An 11,511-nucleotide genomic window follows, 5' to 3' on the forward strand; every position below is an offset into this window, starting at 1 on the left:
ACGAAGATAATGAAATTCAAGATTTCAAAATATATTACATAATAACCGCATCAATGTTTATTATTAAGACTATAGTTAAATAATATAAAACAAAGATATGGTGGCGATAATTTAGTCACCCTCTGCCTTCATTGGGAATGTCTGCTGCTGCTTTAGGAAAGTATCATAACTGTTATCCTTTGCTAATCTGTGCGAGAAGGCTTGTTGCTGCAGGATCTATTAATTCACTATCGTACGTAGTAATCACATGTAATTCACTATTTTATTCTAAACTCCCCCTCCCCCTGGGGCATATTCAAACATGATTAAAAACTACTAAAGAGATCTAACTCACCATGTCTCCTAACTACATCAATCTTTAAATTGAAAATAATAAAATGATGATGTTCTTGAAAAATATTCAAACTGATTGTTATTTAAAATAAATAATTATTCTTTATCCCTTAACAACCAAATTCTTCTGAGTATTGAACAACTACATTCATAAATAAGTTTTTAAAATAAATATATATTCTTTTATGTTAATATAAAAGGTACAGAAATTAAATTATAGAACTAAAAGATGGCAATATGCACATGAAAAATTATAAATAGAAAATGACAGAATCCATGAATTAAAACAGTGAAGAAGATGAATAAATGATAAAAGCCCAGTATAATAATTTAAATACCAATACGTATGTGAATAAGAATGAAAGAAAAGGGGTAATAATAATAATCTCCAAGTTAAATATCTCATAAAATTTGGAAGAAAAAAGATGAAGTGAATAATTTAATAAATAAAATAAATGAATTATCAAAAAACAATGTATGTTTGTTCAGATAATAAGTAACATAAATAACCGAAACTTAATTTTGTGTTATAAATATTACTTAAACCAAAACCAATGTCATCAAGATAACAGGAACAACCAACATAAATCTATTAATTTGTTTGCTTGAGGCGGAACCTTCATAAGCTGGTGGTACAGTTGGTGAAGAGGATGGAACTGAAATAATTGTAGCAGGAGTAGTAACAGCTGCAGAAGTAGGAACTTCAGTTGTTGATTCAGCAGCAACTTCGGCAGTTGTGGTGGCTGGTTCAACTTCTGCAGTAGTAGGAGTGACAGTTTCAACTCCAATTATAGATGTAGTAGTGTATAATACACCTTCTGAACTTGAAACGATAACAGCAGCAGTTTCAGTACATGGAACTCCAACAGTATCGGTGGTAACGACAGTAGTAGTGTAAACTACTTGTCCACCTAATAATGAAGTAGTGGTATAAATACTTCCTTCGGTATCAGTAGAAACAATAATTTCTGCAGTCTCGGTAGTAACTGCTCCATTTGGAAGGGTACTGACAAATGTAGTTTCATATTGACTGCATGGTTCAGTTACAGTTTCAGTAACAATTGAAGTAGTAGTGTATGTACTACCTTCAGTGTTAGTACCAACAACAACAACACCAGTTTCTGTACATGGAACTCCAACGGTATCAGTTGTAATAATGGTAGTAGTATAAACGGAAATAACACCGCTGCTGAATAATGATGTAGTAGTGTATAAACTTCCTTCTGAATTAGTAGTAATGATAACAATACCAGTTTCAGTTTCAACAGATCCATTTGATTCAGTAGTAGTGAATGTAGTAGTGTATTCAGTTTCAGTAAGAATGGAGGTGGTGGTATAGAAACTACCTTCTGAATTAGTAGTAACAATAACAATACCAGTATCGGTCTCAACAGTTCCATCAGATTCAGTGGTTGTAAATGTGGTAGTGTATTCCGTAAATGTACCACAACCTGTTCCATCTCTACGACAAACTGTAATAGCGGCAGAAGAGGCTGAAATAATTGAAGTAGTGGTGTATAAACTTCCATCAGAGTTGGTAGTAACGATAACAACTCCAGTATCAGTATCAACAGATCCATCTGATTCAGTGGTAGTAAATGTCGTAGTGTATTCTGTTTCAAGATCAGTACTAGATGAGGTAAAATCAGTAGAAGCGGCAGCCAAACTAGTAGAACCACTAATAATTGAAGTGGTTGTATAAATACTACCTTGGGAGTTAGTAGTCACGATGACCACTCCAGTTTCACTTTCAACAACCCCGCTAGAATCAGTTGTACCTAATGTAGTACTATATTCAGTGAGACTATCAATAGAAGAACTTGAACTGTTGAAATAGAGACTGGATGAAAATAACAAAGAACTACTAGATGAAACTCTTAAATCAATTGTCGACGTACTAGATGATGAAGTTGCAACCTCACTTGAAGTTGGGAATAATGAAGTTGAGGTAACGGTTCCTGAAGAACCAGCACTGACAACAACAACACCGGAATCAGTAGCAACATATCCATCAGATTCAGTAGTAGTGAAAGTGGTGGTGTAAGTAGTATCTGGATCACTTGAAGTTGGGAATAATGAAGTACTGGTTTCTGTACCGGAAGAACCAGCACTGACAACAACAACACCAGAATCAGTAGCAACATATCCATCAGATTCAGTAGTAGTGAAAGTGGTGGTGTAAGTGGTATCTGGATCACTTGAAGTTGGGAATAATGAAGTACTGGTTTCTGTACCGGAAGAACCAGCACTGACAACAACAACACCAGAATCAGTAGCAACATATCCATCAGATTCAGTAGTAGTGAAAGTGGTGGTGTAAGTGGTATCTGGATCACTTGAAGTTGGGAATAATGAAGTACTGGTTTCTGTACCGGAAGAACCAGCACTGACAACAACAACACCGGAATCAGTAGCAACATATCCATCAGATTCAGTAGTAGTGAAAGTGGTGGTGTAAGTGGTATCTGGATCACTTGAAGTTGGGAATAATGAAGTACTGGTTTCTGTACCGGAAGAACCAGCACTGACAACAACAACACCGGAATCAGTAGCAACATATCCATCAGATTCAGTAGTAGTGAAAGTGGTGGTGTAAGTGGTATCTGGATCACTTGAAGTTGGGAATAATGAAGTACTGGTTACTGTACCGGAAGAACCAGCACTGACAACAACAACACCGGAATCAGTAGCAACATATCCATCAGATTCAGTAGTAGTGAAAGTGGTGGTATAAGTGGTATCTGGATCACTTGAAGTTGGGAATAATGAAGTTGAGGTACGGTTCCTGAAGAACCAGCACTGACAACAACAACACCGGAATCAGTAGCAACATATCCATCAGATTCAGTAGTAGTGAAAGTGGTGGTGTAAGTGGTATCTGGGATCACTGGAGGTTGGGAATAATGAAGTTACGGTTTCTGTACCGGAAGAACCAGCACTGACAACAACAACACCGGAATCAGTAGCAACATATCCATCAGATTCAGTAGTAGTGAAAGTGGTGGTGTAAGTGGTATCTGGGTCACTGGAGGTTGGGAATAATGAAGTACTGGTTTCTGTACCGGAAGAACCAGCACTGACAACAACAACACCGGAATCAGTAGCAACATATCCATCAGATTCAGTAGTAGTGAAAGTGGTGGTGTAAGTAGGTATCTGGATCACTGGAGGTTGGGAATAATGAAGTACTGGTTATGTACCGGAAGAACCAGCACTGACAACAACAACACCGGAATCAGTAGCAACATATCCATCAGATTCAGTAGTAGTGAAAGTGGTGGTGTAAGTAGGTATCTGGATCACTGGAAGTTGGGAATAATGAAGTACTTGGTTATGTACCGGAAGAACCAGCACTGACAACAACAACACCGGAATCAGTAGCAACATATCCATCAGATTCAGTAGTAGTGAAAGTGGTGGTGTAAGTAGGTATCTGGATCACTTGAAGTTGGGAATAATGAAGTTGAGGTAACAGGTTCCTGAAGAACCAGCACTGACAACAACAACACCGGAATCAGTAGCAACATATCCATCAGATTCAGTAGTAGTGAAAGTGGTGGTGTAAGTGGTATCTAAATAGCTTGAAGATGTAGTGCTAGCGGAACAGGCAGCTGATAAGACGGTGGTTATATCATAGTAATTTCCCAGAGCATCTGAAGTAACAAATACCTCTTCAACATCTGTACAAACTTGACCGTTGTCAGTAGTAGTAACTGTAGTGGTATATTCTGTTCCGTTTAAACCTGGAATAGCAGGAAGGGTAGAACATAAAGCACAACCAGCAGGAAGACCTGGAGTTGGTACTGGTCCATCGTAAGTAACAGCGTTCAATGGCGCAACAACTAAATCAGTAAGGGCATCCCAATCGGTAGTTACTGAAAAATCACCAGCAACATATCCAGTACCAATATCGAACTCTTGATTTGCAATAGTTGAGTAAAGTGTCAAAATACCTGTAGTTGCATCATATGAGTATGGTTGAGTTACAACCTTTCCCAAAACCGTAAGGGCGGGATTTAAAGGAACATTTAATGCAAGCATATTACTATTACCAAAACCAGAAACATTGATGATGTTACTTCCAATAAATGGGGAAGCAATAATACTGGAATCGGAATCAGCTAAATAAAAAGTTTGTCCACTAAAGGAAGCCAAAGGATTGTCTATATAGACGGTAGAATTTGCTTGAGCAGTAATACAACCATTACCATTAATACTAGATTGTTGTTCATAAAGTTCATTATACAAACAAATTTGTCCATTGTTAGTAATACCATTAAGTAAATCTGTACCACCCAAAGTGACTTGACCACCATTATTTTGAGTTTGATAAAATACCATTAAACCATTATTAGTAACAGAAGGACTATTAATTGTAAAAGTACCGGAACCTATAGCACCGTTGGAACCCATATAAAAGTCACCATTGTTAACAAAACTAGAAAGGGTGGTAATAATATAAGTACTTGGAAGAATTGAATCAATAGAATTGAATGAAACGGTCCCATTATTCAACACGTTACCACCAGTTATATCGACATTTAAACCAATTAAGTTGGAAACACTACTGACGTAGAATCCACCACCATTACCAACATTAAGAGAACCAGTAATTGAGGTATCTAAGTTGTTGATAAGGGATAAATAAACATCAGGGTTTATATCAACATCACCGATGTCAAGAGCAAATGTACCATACTCGACAGTATTTCGAGTGACGGTTTGAGATAAAGCGAAAGATAACTGTAGGACAACAGCCAATAATAAACTAAATCCCTTCATAATCCTTAACTCTTTTTCAGTTTGTAGAAGTTAAGAAATTAAAGGTAATGAATTGAATTAAGGTTTTCGAAAGTATTTCTTAGTTCAAAAAAAAAAACAAGCATTGAAGGAGATATATACCTTTTATATGAGCCAATATGTAGACAGGGTTTTATAGTTTCGCCCTTTCTAGAATCTCTTTATCAGGATATTAGCATGTATAATTTTAGTCAACTGCTAAAAAAAGTTGCCAAAAGCAGAAGACCCTCAATTAAAAAAATAATTTTATTTTTTATGCAGTGCGCTTTTTTTCATGTTCTATGAATCCATTTGAAATGAATTTATTATTTCAATTATTCATGTAAGACGGGTGTCTTCAGCGCTACAAGTCACTCAAATTTGCTAATAAAAAATTATTTTCAAATAATAACATTACCTACTAAATGAATTTTAAGAATCATTTCATAGCGAGTATGAGCCACAGGTATTAAATACTGAGGTCAGCTTCTTTCTAGTGTTGGTAAAAAAAAGCAATACGTTGATCATTTCAGACGCATTTATGACCTGTTCCAGTATTTGAATAATGTGCACAGTCCTTTATTTGCAATTTTAATCTTCTCTATTATTACAGTGGTATTAAACTTCCGTATTTTTATTTCTTTTCATGCAACAATTATTGAACCCTACCCAATTTCAGAGCCTTTTTCATATTTGTGAACCATTACGGATCTTCTGCTGTTAATCTCATCTTCCATATACGTCTATTTAGTAAGATGGCTATTCAGGCTGATTGTACTACTTCCTCGATAAAATACATAAGACTCTATTCAGTAACCTTCAACTTAACAATTTCAACGAGCTTCCATTCTAATCTTAGTTCGCGTTTTGTTTTCCACCAAGTGTACTTCATGTGCATGGGTTTTTAGGGCACCGTTTTACATCTTGCGTAGTCATAATCTATCCAAACTTGGATTCATTTAAACTGCGATATTGGGGATAGAATATAAATAGCAACAAAAATTCATTATGACATAACCATTTGAAAAAATAAGGGTACTAACTTGCAGCTGAAAATAGAACCACAAATGCAATCATCCGTCTCATTTTTATTTTTTAATATCATGCTTCTGTGCATTTCACTGTCCATGATGATCTTTGAAATCTGAATTTTGAAATTTTTTTTGACTTCATTTTATAATCTCTGTTTAAATGTATCATTGCCTTCTTTTAGAACGGGATAATCATAAATAAAGAATATAGCAACACGCTTGTTAAAGAATGTTATAGTCTTAAATACGCGTACCATTCTTTTTTTTGTTAAATTCTAAGAATTCGTTGATAGTTTGATTTGAGGGCTAGGAAATGGTGCCCATAGACTAGTTAATTTGAGTGATATCTATGTTATAAACAGATTCAAAGGCAGTAATTTCACCTAAGCTAATAATAATGACTTCTGTTAAGGTTATTCATGCCCGGATAAAATGATTAGATCAGTATTACTTTTCATTTTTGTTTTCCGATTCAATTTTTGTTTTCCTTTTTCTTTGGCACATGGTACACGACCAGCCTAATACAGTTATGTGGCAAATGAAGTAGCTATTGACTTGGCGACGGTGTACATTTTGTATTTCATACCATTTCCATATAATAACAATTGTAGTTTGTTTTGGGGTGATTGAGTTAATTTTTTAGGTTTGATTATTGGTTATGTTTCACCTTTTAAAAAAGTTTGTGTTGGCGTTACATTCTAGTTTATTCAAAGGCCTTCCTGTTTGAATTATTATCTTTCACCTTACTGATTTGCCCTAAGTTGAATGAATTCACCCCAGGTCAACTTTAAGAAACTACAGACATACATAAATTTGTAAAATAGCGTGCAGAATATTATTTTACAATTATAGGGTTTTTTACGTAATTGCTACTTAATTTATTAATCTGAAATTAAAGCGTTTAGCTTTTTTTCACGTTAATTGTTGCGCTAAGAGATACAATAAATTAAAATTATTTAATTTAAATAGTAGTACGTCAAATATCCGGGTATTTTATAGAGAAACGCATTTCTTCTTTATTTTCAGTAAATGAAATCTTGTAAAGTCACAAATATCTTCTACGAATATACGACATTTTTAAAAATAAAATAATCTTTACTCAAGAATCGTAAGAAAGGGAACTCTTTATCTTAAATCGGTACAACAGCAACAAGATTGGCAACATTATTTCATTTACACTAACCTTATTGTACCGAACAATGCTTGTTTGTACGTCTAGCAATGCAGGGTATTTTATCCACAGTAAAAAAGGATTTAGTGTATTTTTTGCGCTTTGTCTTTCCAAAACAAAAATTTTAAATATCTAACCATTCTTACTGAAATTTCAGATGCTTCTTTTAAATCTGCTGCAGTTATGATGGTATGTTTTAACAAAGAGGGAATTGGAAGAGTTATGAGGCATAAATGCACAGATTCAGAAATAATTACAATTGTCTGTCTAAAAAGGCCTATAAATGAAGGTCATAGATACAGGCATTCACATACCACGGTGAATAAAAATCTAAGAATAACCCTTGCAGCTGTCATTCGACTGTTCTGCCATTTCTAATCTCACTAATATGATTAAATTAATCGTGACGAAAATAGCTTTAGAAATAATATAACATATGTGACGCTATAAGACTTATTTCTTCTATAATCGTTAATCACAAGCATTATACGGAAATTAGCCGACATATGAACAATATTAATTGCTCGGTTAATGGTTTTCTTCCATATTACTATATTGAGTATATAATAGGATAATACTATGGTTTTTATAAAAAAAACTTTTATCACTATTACCAAAAGGGTCTGAAGTTTCACAAAAGGAGTTTTGTGGGAAAATAAAAAAAGGTGCATAAAAAATAATTCAAAGAATATCAGTGCTAAACCTAATCTTGTTTTAACTTTCCTTGTCCTTTTTATTTGCATCCATTGTTTAATGAAATGTCTAACCGCTGTACATTATAAATAACTCGGAAATACTAATCCACCATTTTTACGGCTCATTTACGCTCTCCTTCAGATTCGATATTGGCATCGTTGTAAGGTAAAGACTGAACTTGACGTTCTAACAAAACCCTTTCTAAGCTGTATGTTTTGGTTATGAGCTATAATTTGAAATTTTCTAAATCCATATGTTAGCATTGTTGCTTCTCTTTGTAAATAAAGATCTTACTGTTAATTACACTTGTATTATACTTTACGGTCTATATCTCTGTACTCAATATCTTCGTCCTTCGTATCTAGGTCGCACGAACTTGCAGAATTCGACTGTTCTTTTTCCCACTACAAATTTCATGAAATAAGAAATGAGCAATGTGAACTTCTGTTTTTCATTTGTTCAAAGCCAAATACACAAAAGGATTGGACCATACCTTAGCGGCAATAACAAGCATAGGTAGACTAAAATCTAGACTGTGTCTTGCTGGGTTAAGAGCATGTGAATTAGGTTATTGGTCTTATGTAGACTTAAAGGCTTAAGAAATTTGCATGAGACATTTAATCAGTTGTTGGTTAAATCTATATTTCAATTCAGAGTTAGATCATCTGTTAGAATCCAGTATGGTGATATCAAGTACCTTTCTCTTTGTATATTTCTGACCCTGTTTACTGTATTATTGCAATAATATAAACTCTATTTAGACTTTTGTGCTCATTAAATAATATTATCGCTTTAAACTGCAATTCTCGCCTTCAATTTCATACTCCACTAAATCTGCTTTTTAAAATCTGTATTATTGACTATAACTAAGTACAATTTCACCAAAAGGCTTTTGAACTTGAAAATCTGGATGTTGAATAGACAACTATTATTTGATATATAATATTATTTTAATTACGCTAAGTAAGAGATTGATTATGGTAATTAATTGTTTGATTGATATAAACTCTCTCAAACATACAATTTGAAGCGTTTGAGACTTAAGTATAACTATCTGGAAACTCAATGAAATTCAATAAATAGCTGATAACGTGGTTGTGAAGTGATGTACTTTACAAGTTATAATCTATATCGAGTTTGAAACGATCTAGATATATTTCTACCGATAGACAGCGGTTGTTGACTGAGGTTCTGGAATCCGGTTTGAAAGCAGGGATAATGAAATTATTTACTCCGTGATATTTATTCCCGGGGTATATTAGAATTCTTTTTCATATTCAGAAAATTGTAATTTTGATGATTTCATTCCTGTATTTTGAAAGCAATATTCAAAATATTTTTCATATACTGCAAGTCAAGCAGTAAGCGGGTGGCCCCGAGCATAAAAAAATATATTTTTGATGTATCCAAATAACCCTCTCAAAACTGGACAAAAAAATATTTTATATTTAGTATTTTCAATTCCAATCTGACATGATATAGTTGACGTAATGGTTAACAAACCCTATCTATCAAATAGATGGATTTAAACATTTGAGTGATCTAAAAAGCTTGAATATGAATTTTAATTATTTGGTTAATTAGACACAATTTTCGATAGAGAAGGTTAAGAAAAGGCCTGAAGAGCTATCCTTATTAACTGACGTTCTCGTTTTCCAACATTCTCTGCCGTTTTCCGCTTTCTGCGGACGGACAGAAGCAAAATCTAAAATTGTAAGCAAATGTATTACCTAGATGTATACGCACTAATTTCACTACTTGTACTACAAGTGGGGGGAGGGGGTCTAGAATTTTGCTCCTTGTAACTTGGTTTAAGAATTTCACATGAACTCGCCGATCTTTCGATGCGTTATTTCTTCTGTGGAAGGTTCTACAGAAAATTCTAAAACCAGCTTCGGCAATGTACGAAGAGGCTGTAAGACAAGAAAAAGCTAATCAAAATTTGTTAAACTCCGACATCGACCGTATTGTATACTCGTAGAATAACAATTAGAATTAACAACGTATCTTAACTTACGAAATTCATCTCCATTCATAAAGCTTATTGTTGCGTATTTCAACGTCGAATTACTTCAAGGTAGCTCATCAAACAAAAGTCTTCGCAATTAATTATGATTATGTCAGATCTTATGTAATTTACAAAAACAGCGGTGGTGCATATAAACCATCATAATTTTAATATTTGCAACCGCTGAGCTTTATGATAACTTTAAAGCTAATTTTGGATTTTTATTTAGTGTATTTTCCTTTCCTTTCTCTTTATATTTCCTTTCTCTTGATTAGTTTTAATATTACATTAGTTCTACCTCTATTAACTATCGTCTTCCATCGTTTGATTCATTCCATTAATCATTCAATTCATCACAATAAATATTGAAAAGATAAATCAATTAAAAAATTCACAATGTTAATTCCTACGAAATTGTTATTTGTGTTGACTGTTTTAGCGCCAACTTTAATTGATGCATCCAAAGCACCAAAGGTTAAAAAGAATCCTAAGAATATTGTTGCCATTGCTGATTTTCCTTTTGGTGGTGATAAATTTGTTAAAGGTAATATTGTGTTTAGCGCCAAGGATGGTAAAACTGTTCAAGTTCATGTTGATATGACTGGTTTACCTGCTGAAGGAGGTCCATTTTTCTATCATATACATGAAAATTCTATCCCTGGAAATGGTAATTGTGAAGCTGCTGGTTTACATTTTAATCCTTATGATGCTTCTCCTGATTGTGGTAGTCAAAAAGATGATTCAAGATGTCAAGTTGGTGATTTGTCTGGTAAACATGGTTGGATTAATACCACTTGTTTTGAAGATAAGTATGAAGATCCATTCTTATCATTAAATAAAAAATCGAAATCATTTATTATTGGTAAATCAATTGTTTTCCACTTTGCAAATTTAACTAAATACGCTTGTTCTGATATTGAACCTGCCTCAAATTTAAGAATTGCTGGTCTTATTGAAGAATATAAATCCAATAATGATTTAGTTGATGTACAAGAATTTGAAGATTATGAAGAACAAGATTATGATTTTGATGAAGAAGAAGGACTTGAAGCTGAAGTTTTTGAATTAACTGAAGAAGAAGAGCAACAACTTCAAACTCAAAGACAACTTGAACAACAATTAGAAGAAGAATCTTCAGCTTTTGATGATGTTATCATTCAGCAAGAGATTGAAGCTTATGCAAATCATTCTACTAATTTAACTTCCCCCAGCTTTAATTTTACTACTGGTAGATTGAATCTCAGTAATGAAACAAATCTTACCTCATTTGATTATGAAAATAGTGCCACTTCCATTATAAGATTTGGGTTAGCATCCGCTATTGCTGGTGTTGTTAATCTTTTCATATGAATATGACAAGCTGGTCTTCTTTCTTTTGTATGTTCTCTTTATTTCTTAAAACTTGTCTTTCTACGGGCTTTTTTGAAAATATTCCTCTTATCTCTCTATTTCTTTAAACTTGTTTTTCTACGAGTTTTTTGAAACTATCCCTC

General features: G+C 33.7%; 2 protein-coding genes across 2 annotated transcripts; one reads left to right on the plus strand and one right to left on the minus strand. All coding sequences in view use genetic code 12, as the record gives it.

Moving 5' to 3' along the window:
- Positions 1 to 873: 873 nt before the first annotated feature.
- On the minus strand, positions 874 to 5,115 carry DFJ63DRAFT_330184 (Hyphally regulated cell wall protein N-terminal-domain-containing protein; the record flags this gene model as incomplete). Its single annotated transcript, XM_064907643.1, has 3 exons — positions 874 to 3,132; positions 3,277 to 3,521; positions 3,843 to 5,115. 3 exons carry the CDS (start codon positions 5,113 to 5,115, stop codon positions 874 to 876), a joined length of 3,777 nt encoding a protein of 1,258 aa, XP_064761989.1.
- A 5,299-nt stretch (positions 5,116 to 10,414) lies between these two features.
- On the plus strand, positions 10,415 to 11,368 carry SOD6 (Sod6p; the record flags this gene model as incomplete). Its single annotated transcript, XM_064906229.1, has 1 exon — positions 10,415 to 11,368. The coding sequence occupies one exon, from the start codon at positions 10,415 to 10,417 to the stop codon at positions 11,366 to 11,368; it is 954 nt and encodes a 317-aa protein (XP_064761990.1).
- Positions 11,369 to 11,511: the final 143 nt, after the last annotated feature.

Source organism: Scheffersomyces coipomensis, assembly GCF_036884675.1.
Source record: "Scheffersomyces coipomensis strain NRRL Y-17651 chromosome Unknown DFJ63scaffold_4, whole genome shotgun sequence".
Taxonomy (NCBI): domain Eukaryota; kingdom Fungi; phylum Ascomycota; class Pichiomycetes; order Serinales; family Debaryomycetaceae; genus Scheffersomyces; species Scheffersomyces coipomensis.